At 38.4% G+C, this 19,912-nt stretch overlaps 1 protein-coding gene across 2 annotated transcripts in view; it reads right to left on the bottom strand.

Moving 5' to 3' along the window:
- Nucleotides 1–19,912, bottom strand: part of MED12L (mediator complex subunit 12L) — a 319,598-nt gene that overhangs the window by 18,994 nt on the left and 280,692 nt on the right. For both annotated transcript variants that reach the window (XM_036851029.1, XM_036851030.1), the window contains 4 exons: nt 18,026–18,237; nt 4,288–4,377; nt 2,400–2,632; nt 816–972 (listed from right to left, as the gene is read on the bottom strand). In XM_036851029.1, coding sequence (XP_036706924.1) covers nt 816–972; nt 2,400–2,632; nt 4,288–4,377; nt 18,026–18,237 — 692 coding nt within the window. The remainder of the gene's footprint in view (nt 1–815; nt 973–2,399; nt 2,633–4,287; nt 4,378–18,025; nt 18,238–19,912) is intronic.

Raw genomic sequence — 19,912 nt, 5'->3', positions numbered from 1 at the left:
CCCAGTTCTACTAGAGTTCCCATTCTTAGTGCTGCTTTCTTTTCCTTTCTTAGAAATACATAAAAGGACAGTGCATCTCAAGTTGGATTGTTGGTAAGATTAGAGTCCACTGTCCAGACTCATCAGGCAATTTCCAACCCAACAACACAGGATACGCTTGCTAATAATAAAGGCAGATGGAACAGATAAACATAACAGCCTATATTCCCTAAACAAGGGAGGGAGAAGCCAGAATGTGTTAAGGAGAGGAGCCCTTTATCTAGGAGACTCAAATATTTATGACAAATAAGTGAAGGGCAGCTCTTTGGATTCTACCAGAGACAGGATGAAACATCCCTTTGAAGTATCCTACCTACGTAACTCCAACTTCACAGCCCAATCAGACTGGAGGTGTTAAACAGAAAATTTTTTGGATTACAGACCCCTCTAGAAATCTGAACAAAAACTCTGGACGGCTCGACTGTTTCTAAAAAATACACATATAAGAAATTTTGAACTCAAATTGCATGGCCTCTAGTTAAACAGTGATTGAGGAAGCTGAGGCTTACACTCTTAAGACAAAGGCATCCAGCTACCCTCCTGAACCTTTGTGAAAGGGCAAGGATGGTGTGCAAAATGTACTCTTCTGTCCACGACCTGGTAGATGCACAGAGAAAGGAAGACCCCTGCCAAACTGGAACTAAATTACACCACTTAGGTCCCAGTGTCAAACACACAAGATTCCCTGGAATTTGGCAATTAAAGTCTGAAGTGTCTGTTATTTCCTATGACCGCTGAGGACCCCACACACACTGCACTCACTCCCAGCTCCATACCTGGAGAAGCCTCTGCTGCTGTCGCACCTGTGGCTGTCTGGGCCTCACTGGGTCCTGAGACAGGGATACCGCGGGAAGGTTTGGATGCACGGAAGTCAGCACCGCATCGAGTCCTCCACCCACCAGAGGGCTCTGCTGAAGCGACTGATGGTTCAGTCTGGTCAAGAATAAAGAACTTGTTTTCAGGCCCAAGCATACTGTCAAATGTTTATACTCAGTGCCACTGGCACATTGCACACACTCACAAAGAAAAACCATCATGTTCAATTATCACTTTGTCCAATGCAAATGCAATAAAGACCAGTGGTTAAGGTAACCTAGATTCCCAGGGACACATGGTATCACAGGTATTCAGACAGCAAATGGCACAGGTGGGATTTAAACCCAGAACTTCGGGGCTCTGAAGTTCAAGTTCTTAGGCGATATGCTATGCTGCCACTTATTAGACAAATAAGAAGCATGATGCATGTTTTCCAAATTCATTTATTTTCCCAAATGTGTTACCAACAACCTTGCCAACTTTCCAAACAGTGATTACTTAAGAGTTGACCTGCAATCTTTGACGGTAACACACGGGAGTCCAGCTGCTGTCCGCTGTAGTGCAGCAATCTGCATGAAACTGAGTTCTCCTAGACCAACGCCATCCAACAGAACTTTCTACTGTGACCGAAATGTCTCCACCTGTGCTGTCCAATAAGATAGCCACTGGCCACCAGGACCAGCTGTATCATTTCTGGGTCTCAGTGCAAAGCAAGAATGCAGGGCTCTCTGATCAAAAATCAGTAAGAATTTCGAGCGGGTGACAATAGAGCATTACAATCAACCATGCAGGTCTTCTGAACACAGCGCCCTATGTGACTGCGCAGGTCACACACCTTCGAAGCTGGCCCTGCTGGCCACACGTGGTTAATAAATACTTGAAATGTGACTAGCGCGACAGAGAACTGAGGAGCTTTAACTTAACTTTAATTAGTCTAAATTTAAATAGCCCACGTGGCTGGTAGCTGCTATAATGGACAGTGCAGTTATACACTATATACTACATCTACAAGATCCAATTAACGCAAAAACTGAGTAAGAGTCTTTCATGCTCCGGTTTTGCCAGCCATTCCTGAGGTGGAAAAGGTAGAAACTAAGATATGTAACAAAAGTGTTATGGGCACCGTGCACAACGAGTATTGCAATCACAGGCTTTGTGGCTCCGATCAACATATTCTAGTAAGGCACTGCTAAGGATAATCAACAATTTTTAATCTTAGATATTTACTGCCAAAAAACCTTTTTAAAAGAAGAGGAAAAAAAGAACATTGGAGCTAACATAGTGGTATCACTGAAAAATATTACACAAATGCTATGGGAGATGTGAGTCAAACAATAAGGGACTTGAACGAAATAAACAAGATGGGGCATTGCTTCTTTTGAACCACAATCTGGATGCTGCTGAAAATGAGATGATGGTGAAAAGTATATGCAAATATGCAAGCTCGTAGGAACAATTATAAAGCACCACGTCCTAGAAGAAGCACGGTAAAGACGAGAATTTGAGTGTCCCCCACTGCCATTAACTATTTCCACATGCATCACCTCTGAGAGCCACTCAGGGGCTGCAGGTACGGCGACGCCTGCTGCTGAACGTAGCCACTTGGCGGCGGCTGCTGCATCTGTCTGAGTCTTTCCATTAGCGCCGGGTTGGAATGCGCAGCCGGATAGGTTCTGGAATTATAGGTAGGAGACAGGACCACGCTGCCAGGCTGCTGCTGAGGGGTGTGCTGCAAAGGCATCTGCGTTCCATACATCGTATAGCCCTGGGGCATGGTCTGCAGGCAGGCACAAGGAAGGAAGTCAACGTTTTGATTCGCCCCCAGCTTTCCTATCGCTAAGATATCGAGGGCAAAAACAAAGCCAGGAGGAGCCCCCTGAAATTCGCCGTTCTCAAAGACTCTTTTTAACTCAAAATATGAGGAAGATCACTCTGGAGGCAGAGAGAAGAGCCCCAAAGTTACAGAATGAACTGTTTGTACAATGATTCACCAGAAATTTCAATTAAAAAGCAAAATGAATCCTCCCTTGGTTAAGAGATCAGTTTTAAGCTCAGTTGCTTATTTTGAGGAAAGGAAGGGCAGGTTTCTGCACAGAAATAATCAGGCAAGCATCTCTACCTTCAGTGCACAGATGACATCAATGTTCAACAAATCCCAAGCATCATTAATGTTGTTTCCAAAATTAACCAGAAGAGTTACTCATGCTCAATGTAAATTAAAATCATGCAGTACACTTTCCTAGTATGTAACTACACTTCCTTGGATCTAATGAATTTGTCCGTAGTAACCAACCAGTTAACAAGAACGACAACAAAATAAACATCAATTACCTTAACCAGAGAATAAGGGTGTCATTGGTGACTATTCAGTAATCTCTAGTTCTGGTTGGACTGCAGCCTGTTTCAGCACTCTACCAATAATCGTTAATATGTGAGTGGCTGATTCTCCAAATCTGGACACCCAATGTAAATGAAAAGCTTCAGGTTCTGCTGCATCACTATCTACAATTTACAGAACAGAGTGCTGATTAAAATAGAAGAGGACTGCTCTTCAGGTCCTCAAAGTACCACATTTTAAGGTAGTTGAGCGGCTCTGACTTGCAAGACAGAGTGATGGACAAATGGCCTTCCTGCAGGCAGTGTGCAGGGATGCAGGCCGTGGGGCTCGGTGCCTGTGAAGGCCAACCTTGGCCTTCCTTTCAGTTGTGGACACAGTATGAACCGCTGGCCTAACCAGAGGTCTTGCCAAGATCCCTGGCCTCCCGATTATGAGAGGGATAGAGTACAAGGATATGGAAGCAGAAATAACAAAGCTATTAGAAAAAATAGCTCAAGATTTGCATCATATTAAGGCAAATCTATCATTTGCTGAATAACTACTGTGTATCTGGTGCTTTGCTAGTTCCGCAGGTTGTCTTAAATCCCCACAATGTTCATCTCTGTTTTACAGAGAAGGAAACCAAGACTCGGAGTAACTCGCACAATGTTACACAGCTTGTAGGTTGTCAGGAATTTTGTCAAGGTCTGATGCCAAGGCCGATGATCTTCTTATTCTACCATGATTCCTCTTCGAAGCTATCTTTGAATATCATAAATTCAATCATGAATTACATCATTATACATTATAACATAAGTACCCTGGCTGGGACTGTTCACCATTTCAATATCTACCATCATCATTAATAGAAAGGTATGAATTGACATTTCTGATTCAAGAATTTCCTAAAATGTTTTATGCCCTTTAATCAATCCCGAGACTTGTTTAATAATCACTGGTGAAGCTTTTTTATTGAAATGTCAATTATAATCTATAAGCAGAAGTGACTAAGTTCTATACCCCATGAGGGAACTGATACCCTACTTACCTAGTTCCCCCCTTCAAATAAAGAGCATTAAAAATCCCAGCAGCACCTACAAAGCAAACATGGGTACCTGTGCTTGCTGCAGACCTGGATACTGGGGGAGCTGAGGGGAGGGCCGTGCTTGAGCAGCAAAGAGAGCAGCCTGGTCCCCCGGCTGGCCCTGGAAAACAAAGCCGAGGCAGCTCTTGATCATAACAGCAAGGGCATGATCCGAGCTCCTGGTTGATTACCCCCAAAACCCCTGACACCGAACCCTATGTGAGAACAACACTTGCAGATTCCAACCTGCATTGAATACTATTTCTCATCAATTTCCTATTAACAGTAGAGATTGCTGCACTTATTATTTCTTCCAAAGAAGACTACAGATGTCCCCAATGATAACACATACATAAACACAAGCCAAAATAATCAGTGGTCTGCTCATCAGAGAGGCTCTGAGCCAGCGTTCCTGTACACTCCAGGGTACAAATGTCCCTCTAGAGTAAAAGGCATGAGTCTCTAAGTGTGAAATCTGAAACCACAGAGTTGCCTCATCCTGTGCCCATAAAGTAAGAGAACACGTGGTACACGCAAATGGCATATACTACCTTCATGACTTTTTAAGGATGTTTCTTCAGAGGGACCTAAGAATTGCCTATTTAGCCATGTATGCAAGGGATGAATTTGGGCTCTCTTATGACTCTAATAATCAATATAATCAATTAAAATGTATAATAAGTTAATATCAAATACAGTTCTAACCAACTACAATGTAAAAGAAAACCAATTAACATCTGTTCACCAGTCTTAATTTAATACATGTTTTGGCCTGAGGAAAAATAAATATATTCCTAAGAGCAGCTGTATGTATTTTACATTTTGGCGGCAGAAGCTATTTCACGGAAGCTTGCGGTATTAATCACAGAAGGAGGTCAAGCTTCCGACCACCCCTTGGTTTTTTCAGGACTTACTAATAACAAAGAAATGGGGTTTATTCTAGGATATTTCACCACTGTTTTATATCACAGATGTCCTCGTTTTTTTAAAGTGCTAAAATACAGTTATATTAAAAACCAATTTTAATGTTCTGGGAAAGTAGTACAGATATTTCTGGCAGGGAGAAAGGTATAAACATTTAGCTTAAGAGGGAGAACACCAACAATTATTAAGCATCTATTATGTGCCAGGGACTGGGCTTCTTGTTCTTATTCCCATTTTCTCACAGGAACTCTGCAGGGAGGGAACATCATCCCCATTTTCTTCAGGTAGGAAAAGCCAGGCTCAAAGAGCCTAGGTAGCTTAGCAAGCTCACCCAGCTAGACCTGGCAGAGCCATGAGTGCTCAGGTGAGTCTGCCTCCAAAGCCTAGGGTTTCTTCCATTATGATGAGATGCCTCCATATGTGATATCAAGGATGAAAATATTTAAAATTTCATTTGGTGCTTATTCTTTAGGGACATAGAGCCTCGTAAACTCACCCCAATAAGAAACCAAAAGGAGACTCTTTATTAAGACTTGTTAAGGAGATTTTGAAATGAAATGCATACACCAGACGGTGAAGCCTTTTCTCTGATCCCCACATAAGATCACTTGAGGGCATTTAAGAAACTTCGGCCTCTCCGAAGGTGACTATCCACCCATACATGGACCAAACACAAATTTCTGGGAGCATCTACTATGGTATCTATGTATAACAGCTTCAACAAGAATCTAACTTTCCAGCGTAGGGTACCATGAAGATACTCTGAGCCTTTAGCTGATTAATCTAAGTGCAATTATATCCCTATTTGCTTAAGTCTAAGAAAAATAGCCCAAACTCCCCCTAGGAGAGCCCATGCCACGGCAGTGTGGCTATCTGGAGCCTACAAGTATTGCCCCAAAGTATCCAAATGGCCCTTGATCCTCCAAACACTAAGCCAGGGAGTCATGAAATCAACCAGATCTTTACATGCTGCTCCTCGACTCGGTGCTCCCCGACAGCGTTGTCCAAGGTCCCTGAAACATACTGCTGTGCCTCTTGGTGGGGACACATATATGTATGTTATCATTTTTACAGAGGAAAAGAAAAATGAATTATTTATGTGAGTTAGAATCTTGAGATCCCTAAGTAGTCTAAAACACCCACGCCCTTTTTTGCCTTGGAGGGAAACAAGATGTGATGTGCCTGTGACAGAGGCATGCGGATACATAAAACAGATCTATTTTAACTCTTTACTCTTCCTTTGCTTATTGAAGAACCTTAGGAAACAAACTATGACTTATATGTGGGGGGATCTAGAACACTAATATGGTAGGTAATCTGAGTGCCTGGGCAACACTCTTTTATTGACAAAGAACAGTTGAGATTTTGGAAATTTAAGAAATACGAATTAAAAACCATCTACATTTTTAAAAATCACAAAATTACCATTCAAGGAAAAACACTATAACTTTGAAAAAAAAAGCAAGAAGAAAGGGGTGAAAAATTTCAAATCAGTTTTAAACTCCAAAATTCATGTACTCTTCAGTGAACCATTTTTAGTCTAAAGGTAAACTATTTATTTGTAAATAGACTATATTCCCTCCCATAGTCATTTTTTCCCCCAAACTCACTACTTAAGTACAGTAGGTAAGGGTTCTAACATTCAATACCCTCCCTGAGGAAATCACAAACACCTCAGTTGGCCAGCGCTCCCCAAGGGCTTTTATCGTCGTATTTGCCCTGAATGAAAAATATCCATCTCTTCTCCCAAACTGAAATGACCTCCTCCTGCTCTCTGGTTTTCCCAGAATAATGCCAGGAACAAATTATTTCAATTTGTAGAAATAGTTCAATCTGTTGAGTAAAGAATGAATGACCAAGAAGTTCCTTAGTAACTTGAAAGATGTTACAGATGCTAAACGAGGACCATAATGCGGGAATAAGTAAGAAAACTAAAAATTGAAATTTAGTAAGAGTCTTAAAATGTTAGTAGGGATGGTTTTGCTGCATTCAAGAAGGGACTATATAATGTATCATCCGAACTGGGACAGGCCAGGAGAACAGGGGCAAAGTGAGACCATGCCTGGCAAATTGTGACTTACGGTCACCGTTGTCATACATAATCTACTTATCTGTTATTTTCTGAAAACTATCTAAGCTTTATTTGATTTTTTTTTTTAAATCAGTTCCTAGCACTGTGCCTGGCATATAGTAAGTGCTCAATAAATATCTATTGAGGAAACCTAAGATTTAATTCAGTTTATCTGTTAAACAAGAGTTCCAGAGGTAAATTGAGATTTATATTTCAGCATGAATTAGTTTACCAAGTGCTTTCCAATTGCCCCATATTTTTAAGTACCATCTTTTGTTTTGAAAACTCATTTTTTAATTTAATTTTTAGCATCTTTCAGTCTAATGATTTCTTCTTTCTGCCTTCATTAATACCTGGAGAGTAGCTCAATTGCCCCTCTTGATTTATTCTGCTTAACTGTGACAATCAGAGGCAACATTAACTTCACACTTTTGTGGGTGTAAAGGAGGCTGGTTTCTGAGGGAATGTCTGTGTCTAGCCAGGAGACACATTGTACTCTGGCTCCAGCTCCCCTGGCTCAGGTACCCAACTCACATGTGCTAAGAGAGCGAGCCACAGTTAACTACAGTAGGAAGTGCTAGACATTAAGGAAATTCTGATAGCCACATGAACCCATCTCTACATTGCTACCCAGGGTAAATTCCTACATGTGGTCTCTCTCATTTGTTTTTATACACTTTGCTTTAGGCTTGCCTCTGGGTAAGAAACAGAAATCTATTATATTTTCTAAAATTTCCACTTTCTAAAAACTTTTTAAAAAGCTGTGCTGTTCAATACTGACTCATCTTCCTGGTCTTTATAAGAACAATTCTCTCTCTTACTGCTTTATTTTTAATTAGACAAGAGAAGCATCTGAGCTCAAAGAGATGCAGACTCAAAACCTCTTGCATAATTTGAAATGAATACATCCAGTAAGTTAAAAAAATTTTTGATAAATCATCCTCAAAGATAATTTTCAATCTTCTGGGTCTTGTTCTCTTCATTAGTTCACTCCCTCAGTCAACTGAGAAAATGTGAGGGGCTCTTTCTAAAGGAGAATTGGTTATAACTCCAATTAGCAGACAGTAAGCATTACAGTCAGCAGCATTTCAGGACCATGGATCTTCTATCCACTCAATTCACTGGTAATGATTTTTTTCAAATCCTTATTTAGTAACTTTCCAATAATGTTTAAGGGTTTCAAGTAGAGAGACAAGTTGTGCCTGAAAAACCACAGCCAGGTTTTGTGACTCTGTTTCTGAAAATGCTGATTTAGGAATAATAATAAAAGTCACCCAATGAAAACCAGTGGGTAATGTTTTATGAGTCAACTAGCAAAAAGGGTTTTGCTTGTGACTACTGGTTTGGAAGGTACTGAGTAATGGTGCCCAAGGTTAAACAACAAATGGTGTGAACTCCAAGTTTTGGTCGTCACATTATACCGGTGTATTTTGATTGCAGACAATAGAGACACAGAAAATTCTATAATTAAAAGAGGTCCTGTTGACCAGTTATGCTTAATTCTTTTATAAAGCTTTCCATCAAATATAACTTGGTTGGCAATCGATTAACAGTAACATTAACTGCTGGAACAAACTCATTCATTTTGAAATAAACACACCTCATACAATAATGAACCTTTACAATATATTCTGTTAACATGCCCATAAAGGAGGAATATAACGTATTGATTGGTTGAGTATACATACACATTCATTAAATTCCTGATATTGGAGAATATTAAAGAAAAATAAGAATGGTGAAAAGGACAGCAAAGATATATATACACATTTCCATTTATTTGAATGAATATATAGATCATATAACCTTTTGACTTTAAATACCTGATGAACAAAATATTTTGTCTGTTTTTTTAAAAAGTAAAATCAATGGTAGATGCAAATTGTATTCTGTTCAAATTACATTATCATCTGAACAATAAATGCCCTACAGCAAACATAAGCTATCTGAAAAATATTTTAAAATTTGATAGTTTAAGTCCAGTTTTTAAAAAAACAAAAACCTCGCCTGCTCTCTGTACAAGTGTCAAGAAAAATTGATAGAAAAATTGATTGCTTTCAGAAAAGTCTCCAAACTTTCCTTTGTTGAAAGAACTAACTATTAAAGAAATTGCCTATATGACAGTATTTCATAACTGAAATATTTTCAAAGCTTGTATATGCCATTAAGGATATTTTCACCAATGTATAGAAAATGTTATCCATTAAGTTGGCAGTGAAACGAGTTGACTTACATTCACATCTGAGATGTGTGCTCTTTTTTATTCTAATGCTTCTTGGGTTTATGTTGTGGGTTGGCTATCTGATACAGAAACCTATAAGTAATTTAATGCAAAACATGCATTCTTCGCTAGCCCAGGCAAAGCAGTAGAGATGAAGTCTTATGACATGCATGCACAAGACCTATGCTCAAAAAAAACACCTTCTCCGTACCGGAAAGAAAATAGAGATGATGCGTTCTGTTGAGAATTTAGGAAGAACCAGTGAGTGGGATGTGATGAGAAGGGCATGTTTCATAACCACAGTTTTCATTATCTTGCATTGGCCTGTGAGTCAGCATGCCATGCGTTCCTCTACTAATGAGGTGAGTTATCGCAGAGAGAAGCGAGAGCTCAGGAATAGATGGGTTCAAAACTGCGACTGAGATGAAGGTACACGAACTGGCCTATGTTCCCAAGCCCAGGCCGTGAACGTCCGCTGGTTTCTATACCATACACGTATATGATGAAAATCATGAGGCAATCAAAGGGGACAACTTTCGGAAATAAATTCCGTTAAAGTGAACATGGTCAATGCATTCATGACTCTGTGTTACAGTCTCAAACATAAACCAAGTGAGTAACAGTGAAATGAAGACTATAATAATTACCAGCTAGAGGGGAATAACCTGCTTCTCATTCTGATGTTCAAAGAATAATGTCAACTTTACTTAAAGAAAAAAAAAAAAAAAAAGAAAGTAAAAGGAATGACAGACAGCAGGGGTGTTACCATTATGTTGTCAAAGTCTTCCAGAAGGGAGACAGCAGAGTTACAGAAGTCCTACAGAAAGGGGACAGCAAGAAAACGGCAGACAATACAGATAAGATTGTTTAGCCTAATGATGTGGGTAGCCAAAATACACAAGAATTAGTTCATTTTAAAACAATGTTTCAGGGAGTCAAGACTTAAAAACCCAGGCCCTAAGAGTTCATATTAATTTATATGCCAAACAATATCACCATAGGTTGGGACACAGATAAATAATATGGCAATAGTCATATAATGGAATAGCACATCCTGGAGGTTAAACAGGGACATACAAGAAGTAGGGGAGCTATCAGACCCAGATAACTTCCCAAAACTAAGGGATGCTGGCACCTCGGTGTAAGCAAAAGAGCGCCCAAGTCCTTCCCAGCCCAGAGCTGGGGGAGAAGCGCTCAGGACATCTGGGTCACATGAAACACACAAGACATTAAGTGAACAAGTCATATATTATTGGAGGATGTCATTAGATAGCTCCATCCCCAGTAAATGCAAATGAAAACAGAGCATCAGTTTAACGACACATGCAATCAACCAAAATAGACAACAAATATTTATAGTGCCCCTAGTGCTTACATGCTAACAGGGAGTCTGATTTAGAAAAAGGGAACTATATGCTGGGGAAAAATATTCCTGTTTCTCAGGTCAATGATCCCCTTGCTTAATCATCCCTGTGAATGAATTCTAAGTGACACTTAGTCTGAGACATTAAAATTTTTCTATTCACTGAATTTTAGAAATAGAGATGAGGCAAAAAATTCACAACCCTAATTGAAAAAAATAAAAGTATTTTACTACACTAAGAACGAGAAATCATAGGAGGAATTTCCCAAGCAAATAATATCTGTTCTCACCATTTTAGGGGTAGGTACATAATTCATTGCATCTATTCATTTGTCTTTGTATCCAACTACCACCTTTGTATTAGTGGTTCACTCTCTCAGCCCTCTACCCCTATCTTCTCCCCGTTCATAAACATCAAGCTGTGTACACTATCTACGAGATCACTATAGTTGCACAATCATAATTTGAGCAAACGACAAGGGCGCCTTCCTCATCATTCAAGTAAATAGCGAAATACCAGATATTAAGTAATAAGCAGAGCATCTACTTTCCCGGACATGGTTTCCACCCAAGGAACAAAATGACAGCGTTTAGGACATATTTACTAGCTCAGTGTTTTTTGTCCTCCTAAGTTCATTTTGTCACTGAGATGTAGGACATATTTACTAGCTCAGTGTTTTTTGTCCTCCTAAGTTCATTTTGTCACTGAGATGTAAGAAAATTGTACTCTCTGAGTAAATACATTAAAGATTCTTGTCAAAACTCAAGATTTGTTTCAACAACTCTATTTTGTACACCTTCACCAACTAAGAACCAAATTATTTTGAAAATATGCTCAAATTATAGAACCAGGAAAATTACAGAAGGGAAAACTTAAATTGCTGGTAAAGTTATAAAACATGCCTAAACTCACAGGTAATAAGAAAATGCAAGTTAAAATGATGTAACACAACACGATTTCACCTGCTCTGAATGAGGAAATTAAGGTCTGACAATATCAAGGGTTAGTGAGGATGTGGAGGAAAGAAAACGCTCATTTATAACCGATGGGAATCACCACCACTTTGGAAATTAAATCCTCATTTCCACTTCCACATACGTACCCTACAACTCGGCACGTGCAGAAGACACGGACAAAAATGTCTACTGTAGCACGGTTAACAGTAACAAACAATCGGAAATAACTGAAATGATCATCAACAGAATGGATAAATGTTAATACTCATAACGGAAGAGTATCCAACTAGGACAAGCAAATAAATAAAACCAAGTATAACAAAGTAGATATAGTTAAAAATTAGTCAAAATAAAAAAGTTACAAAACAATACAATAATACCTGTGTGAGACTATCATAATGTAAAGTTTCAAATCTGAAAGTAATACTATATAATGTTTATGTCCATGGATGCAAAACTATGTAGTAAAAAATATAAAAGACATTCATAAGAAAGAAAAACATGAAATTCATGATAGTGATTACCTCTTTATCTTTATGAGACAAGGGGCCTCATCCATGTCTGTAAAGTTTTATTTAATAAAAGAATGATCTAGAGCAAATGTGGCCGAACATTATTATTTAATAAAGCTAGGTGGTTAAGTACATTAGTGTTTGCTATATTATTGTCTATTCTTGTACGTTTGAAAAACACTGCTAAAGAGTGAGTAGAAGGGAAAGAGCAAAAGGAAGGAAACAGATATTCCAAGGTGATACCATATCCAGAAGGTAGATAAATTACCAGACCAAAAAGGATGGATGCTCAACTTAAATGAGCTTCATCAATCCAAGAGGCATGCTTTCAGGATGTTACAGAGACACTTTTGCCAAGGAGCTGACAACTCTGGAAGGCTCTGACTCAGTGTTCTTTCATTAAGTTACTTAATTCCTTTATTTGGATACACAATGATGGCACCTGCTCCATGGTTAGATAACCAAGTGTTCTTACCAGTAACCACCAGCTATAACTGAGCACATCATTTCTGTCTGTCAGAAATCTTCCTCTTTAATATAATGAAAACGCTTATGATTCATTATCTGTAGCCAACAATCAATTGCTTTCGTCCAAATGTGTCTCAATCAAATTAAGCTAAACGTATCTTTTATCTTTCACTGGTCTCTCAAAATAAACTGTCTAGCACTGATTAGTACAAAGAACACAAGATGATTTTGTGCATTGAAAGGGAGAAATCAGGATAAAGTGATACCATAAATCAAGGCACAATATTAAGTTCTCTTCCTGTGTCAAAACTTAAGGTTCCCTTCAAGAACCCCTTCTCTAGAATACTGATAAGGTGGGGGGGGGGAGGGGAAGAAAGTACCTTGTGTCAGAAGAAAAATATTAGATATAAGAAAAAGGTGACTGGAAAACAATTTAAGCAGCATTTGGCATTATTATAACCAACATTCTATATTTTGATAGTTCTCATGGGATATGTGGAAAATAAAATACTACAGTGATATTTTTAACAGTGAAATTGGAATCAGTCCCCCTAAAGTTTGTATCACAGAATTTAGATGGTAGAAACATACTGCTCTAAGAAACCAAAATGGCTATTAGGGAAACTAAAAAACATTCAACATTCCTTTTTCTTGGTCTCTTCTACTGGTGGCCACTGAACACCAATCATATTAGGGACAATTAATGTAATTATACAAGTAAAGCATTTGATGTGCTTTTATTCTCTTTTTATCCTTAACATATTTAAGAAAATAAAGATCATTTTTATGGGACAGGGATTTCCTCTGAAATAATACAACCATAAAATAATGCTAATAAAACAGTAACAGTAAGTATGGCAGCTAACATTTTTTGAGCACATACTATAAGCCAGCCACTGTTCTAAGGGCTGTTACAGACATTAAATCATTAATTTCACAAGAACCCTGTGGAGTAAATGTTGCATTAGCTCCATTTTATAGATGAGCTTCTGAGGCACAGAAAGGTGACAAAATCACTACACTGGGTCCCATTTAAATAAGGGACACTGAGTAAGGAATGGAGGGGGCGAGAATTTCTACTTCCTCGGATGAAGACTATAACTGAGAAAAATGACAACAATTTTCCTCACCTAACATCTTTGTGCATGTTAATATGCACTAAAGCTGTAAGAAAATACACCTGATTATAATAACAGTCACTACATCAAATAATTTGGTTAACAATACCTAACAATATCCATGCTATTTAGCACCTGTTTTCTAGACACTATTGATACATTCCTAAGGAAATGTAAGATGGTTCATAACAGAAAATTCCATGACCAACTGAAGCTGATATTCAGTCTCTGCAGCAGAATTAGAATTATTCTATAATGGTTCTCTAGTTTTCATCGTGCACAATCTCAGGCTAGATCTTCCTACACACATCAACTCTGTCCATTACATGTAAAGAGGCTAAGGGGACTCTGCAAGGTCTGAGACGTATCCAGAATTCAGGAATTTGTGCCCTCTCTGCCCCATCTAGGTTTTCAAAACAACCATAGCAGAGGTTGCTGTTGGGAGAAGTTTCTGGAAGCACTCAGAGAAAGAGGTACGAGATGAGTTTGTGGATAAAAATCAGGTTGCTAAGGATCAAGGCTACTAAGAATCTCCAGGGTTCTGGAAATAGCTGCTCAAAACATGAATTCATTCAATAAACATCTCATAGATTTCTATCCTATGCTCAGTAGGTGGAAAGATGATACAAAGTATTATAAGACCCAATGCCTGACCTAAGAAGAGGGGGCCAGCCGGGGGTCACTGTACAACTAGCCTGAGAAGCTAGAGTCACATCCAAGGCTTGGAGCAACTGGTCAGTCTTTAAAAGCAGCTGCTACAATTCCAAGATAAGTTTTGAAGGTTAAGTAATGTGAAATTCTCCAACATGTTTGTTACATTTAAGAAAATGGATTCTGTAATTAGAAAATTTGTAGAGTAAGGAGGAAAATGATACCAATTTCATCTTCTCTACAAGAAGCCAAAAACTGAAAGAAAAAAACCCCCACAAGTTTGTATGTAGCTAGTGAGAATCACATTCTGTGTATGCATTTAACCCGAGAAAATGCTATTGCCAAAATCTGAATCAACCTTTCTTACTATGAAGGATATGGGTCAGTGCTTACTAGAAGAACCACAAATTGCATCCAGAATCATATATGAAAACACTGTATCAATATCACTTATATTCCATATAATTCTGCCTTTATTCTAGATTTTTAAAGATTACCACGAGGAGAATTTTTTTGGGCCACGATACCATATTTCGCTAGATTCTAGGTATATTCATCCATGATCTACTGGGAGAGAGGAAAGGGGCTACCATTTCCCTCAGAACCTCCTTGGTGCAGGCACTCTAGCAGATGCTTCATACAAATCTCATCTACTCTATGGAGGACCACTCCACCTTGTGACTGCACCACGTATGCATTTCTCTTCCTTTAAAGAATCCTATTTTTCTCAATTATCCAACCCTTCAAGAATGCTGAGGGAGAAAAAAACATGTCTGCTTCTGAAAACCCTTCAGAAACTCTAAAGCAAGTTTCAACAGTTAAAGAAAGAATATGGGGGAGAAGGAGAGGTGACTGTTATACAGGCACACCTTGGAGATACTGCGGATTTGGTTCTAGACCACCGCAATAAAGCGAATGTCTCGATAAAGAGAGTCACTTGAAGTTTCTGGTTTCCCAGTGCATATAAAGGCTATGTTTAAATTATACTGTAGTCTACTAAGTGTGCAATAGTATTATGTCTTTTAAAAAGTGCATTTTAATTTAAAAAAATACATCATTGCTAAAAAATGCTAACCATCACCTGAGCCTCCAGTGAGTCATAGTAATAACATCCAAGATCACTGATCACAGATCACCATAACAAATATAATAAAAAAAAAGTCTGAAATATTGCAAGTACTACCAAAATGTAACACAGAGACACAAAGTGAGCAAATACTGTTGGAAAAACAGTGCCGAGACTTGCTCAATGCAGGGTTACCACAACCCTTCAATTTGTAAGAAGTGTAATATCTGTGAAGTGCCACAAAGCAAAAGCACAGTAAAACGAGGTATGCCAGTACAATCACTGTTACGAAGTTGAGCTTTTATTACTTGAAGAAAGAACTCCTGACTTCTCAGAAGAAAAAAAAAAAAAAAAGAAAAGTAAAAAGGAAAGAAAAGAAAAATCCAACATGTGACAGAGTTGCTACAAAAGAATCAGTTTAAAAAAAGAATGCATTATCAGTTAATTCCTATTGGTACAAGCAGTACAACCCTAGATGGTATGAAAGAACAGAGTCAGGTATTTTTGAGTGTTGTGAGTAATGGGGTCCTACAGTGACGTTTTAGGTTGTAAGTCTACCTTCTCCAAACATGCAAGGATATTTCTGAATACGTGAAGATTATTCTATTGAATCCCCTTTAAAAATTTTTTTTTTTTGCTTTAGGGGAAATAGCTTGTCATGGCTTGTGTCAGGAAGTGAACTTCTGAGGACAGGTGTTTCACCTATAAATGACACAGTGAGCTCCTGCCCAATTAGAGAAATTCAAAACTGAATCCAGCAGTAATAGTTTGTGGGCTATTAATAAGTCAAATTGTACCTTGTGATAAAAAGGTAGATAGGAAAAAATAAACATTACTTATTGGAAGGTAAATTTTACTTAGGCTTAAATTACTTTAAAAGGGAACTGAATTCATTCTAGTAGAATAATTATTCGACTTCTAGTAAACTTTTTCTTGATAAGGATTTGAAACAGTGATGTAACTTATTTTCATTCATCCCCAAGAAGAGCTAAAATCCCACTGAGGTTTTAAATGACTCCAAACATGCTGCTTATTTATAGAGAAAAACCAAGGCTTCTTAAGTATTTTAATCAAATCTTCATCACTTCTGTGTAAGAAGTAACTTAAGCCCATGTTTCCTGACACCCAGGGAGTTTGAGTGATCAAAAATCTCTGAGAGGTCAGGGGGAGACAAGCATGTAGTGACTGTTGTTTGTATTCTCATGTGGTTCAAACTAGATTCCTCTCTCCTGTCCTTCTTATAACACAGGTTAAAAAAAATAATAAATTAAAAAAAGGAAAAGAACCATTTTTAAGACTGCATAACTAGCCCTACCACTCCCATCCCCAAAATCACTAAGCGGACTTCATGCAGAAGTGCCATAAGTTGTACAATGGAGATACGGCTAGAAAGTTACTCAAAATACAAAGAATATTTTTAAAAGCATTAGAATTCCTTGCTAATTTGAAAATCTGTGGTTGTTCTTAGAGCAGGATACACTTGTAGACTGGCTACTTCCTTTGAAGGTCATAAAGTACCTCACTCACAGGGTTGCTGTGAGATCTAAGACAATCAATACATTAAAGTTCTCGGAAGTGTTTTGGCAAAAAGTAAGTGCTCTCATGGTGTTAGCGGCTATCATCAGCATCACCACAGTGCAATTGTTCTAAGAAAAACTGGAAAACACAAAAAGTATACAGAAACTGGAAGAAAAAGTCACATTCTCACCTCCCTCTTTTTACTTTAATGTATTTGTACAGATTGGTGGGTTATTTATGAGTCTATACTAAGTTTCGTGTGACTTCCACCAATGTTAAACAATCACTATCATTTTAAAATTTATAGAAAATCGGGTTATAGGGCATAAAAATAGAAATAATATAAATCAAGAGTTAAAGATATCCATATACTGACTGTCACTTGTAGTGTATTCTTTGCCTACTGTAGGTCTTGTGAAGTATATACTAAAAACAGAGTCTGTGCAGTACAGGGCACTGTAGGAGAAAACCTAGGAAACATCAGGGCTTCAGAGCTACAACCTCAAAGTAATACATCAAATAATAATACGTGAAAGTAGAGCTAAAAGGAGTACGGAATATGGTGATAATTATAATAGGGAATGAGTGCTCAGAGCAGGTCACTTCAAGGATAAAAGTCCTGCAGCTTCTAAGTGACTAGAAAATCATTACCTTTTCTTTTTGTTTTAAGGCATACTTTTAAAGAACCTAAGACATTTCAAGTTCTTATTTGATCCGTGATAACAGTAAACCACAAGGGGGGAGAAGCATGTGTCAACCTGTACAAGAGAGATACACGTGCACTCGCGCAGGTAAACAGGGATGCACGTGCAGCCAGAATCTGTCACATCCCCACTCTCATCCCTAGCTAGAGGAACTAACGAAACGTGGCGGAGGAGGACACTGCTGATCTGGACAAACCTGTTGGAAAGGCCGCGTCTGGGCTTGCCTGAGAAGCCGCTGTTGCTGCTGCTGCTGCAGAAGCTTCATCTGTATCAACTGCTGCTGCGACGTGATGGCGTGAAGGGCGGGCGGCTGCATCACGGCCCCCGAGCGCCGCTGCAGCATGTTGGACAGAGCTTGCTTGGTGTTGGTGGGGACAAAGGAGCCTGCGGGGTCCAACCTGGAGCCACCTACAAAAGCAACCAGAAGCAAGCGCTTTCTGCGCATGTTAATGCAACAGGTCTTCCTTATTTTTATTAAAACACAGAAGTCTCACCTCCTGAGCCTCACTTGAGGAGCTTAATGGGAAGTAGGGCACTGCCCCACCCTCTACAAATATCAAAGATCCCTAAGAGTTGCACAAATTCCAAACGATGGGGAGGGTGACGTCCAGTGAATGATAATATTTGAATGACTTCACAGAGGGCCCACTCTGGTTGGTAAAGTGAAACGCCCGAGACGCAGAGTCACTGGCACAATTTCAGAATCATGTGGGTTTTAAATTATGCGAGGCGCCCCGGGGACACGTTACTTGCGCAAAATGTATGGCCTTCGTGGGGTATTTTGTCAAGTGTGCTAAGCCAGGCATGGAGACCCTTTTGTAATTTTAAACCTTTTTGAAGTTCATGGTATTTAAGCTTCTTTACCACAGCAAAATAAAAATGCCTGTTTTTCGGTAGAGAAGCACGACAATACTTTAAAAACCTGAAATGCTCGGAAACTTCAAATACCGTGATTCTAAAGACAAAACACATCTTTTTTGAAGGGTAGAAGTCAAATAAACAAGAAACATTAATTATAGCTTAAAAAAGCAAATGAATACCTTAACATATTTGCATATATAATCTGCCAAATGCCTTGAAGAGGAAAAAAAAAATTTCAGCATTTACTGGCTTCAAGTAGGTGCCAATCCTTCACTCACCAGATAGTTTATATTCTTTAATGTATGTGAATAAGAAAACTTCTATATAAATACCTTACAAATGTTATATTTTTTCTTTAAACCAACTTGTATGATGGAAACAAACATTTCAACACTGATCACTGGAAAAACCCACATTCTTTTTAAGACTCAGCATCACAATCAGCAATATGATTTATGAAGTCATTCAGCAGCATTTGAAGAACATTTGGAAAAAAGTGGGAGGTCAATTTGAGTAACATGACAAGGTAACTTTTGTTGAAGCAAGAATTGGAAATATACTAATACAACTTTATTGACTCATTTTATAAGTAAGGGACATTCTTTTTAAAGATTAGACTATGATCTACTTTCTTCTAATTTTCCTCACTTTTCTATAATCTTATACCTCTGAGTCAGCTAAAGAAATAAGATATAATAAATACGCTGAAGCCCTCTGTATAGTCTTACCTAATTAATTTTCTCCCCATCTCTCACCAAATGCTCTTTATTATTCACATGCATTTCCTTATAACTTTACCATCCTGGAGTGTATACATGAGAAAGAGATTGCTAAAGATGTGTGTGTGCGTGTGTGTGTGTGTGTGTGTGTGTGTTTGTGTGTGCGGGGGGAAGGGCACTGTTTTGCATTTTTAAGAATGTATGAATGCAAGAAGACGATACATACTCTTTCTCAACTCCACAGGATTTAAAACTTTATGAAAATCTATTAATTCACACATGGAAAATCCTCATAATTAATAGTTTTCTTCAATTCTTTTTCTTACATGTCGTGATACCTAAGACTTACCTAATACCTAAAGTTCCTCAACTTATAAACACCTTTTATAGTATTCTAGGGGGAAAAGGGTATGTGCCTTTTAAAATACTTAGTCTTCAATTTATAGACAGTCCTTGTGTTTGATTTCAATATCTAAAAAGTTTAAAAATGCTTAAATTCACAA

The sequence above is a fragment of the Balaenoptera musculus genome, chromosome 4, assembly GCF_009873245.2.
Source record: "Balaenoptera musculus isolate JJ_BM4_2016_0621 chromosome 4, mBalMus1.pri.v3, whole genome shotgun sequence".
Classification (NCBI taxonomy): domain Eukaryota; kingdom Metazoa; phylum Chordata; class Mammalia; order Artiodactyla; family Balaenopteridae; genus Balaenoptera; species Balaenoptera musculus.
The sequence above is the reverse complement of the archived record's forward strand: the minus strand, read 5'-3'. Positions and strand labels throughout refer to the sequence as shown.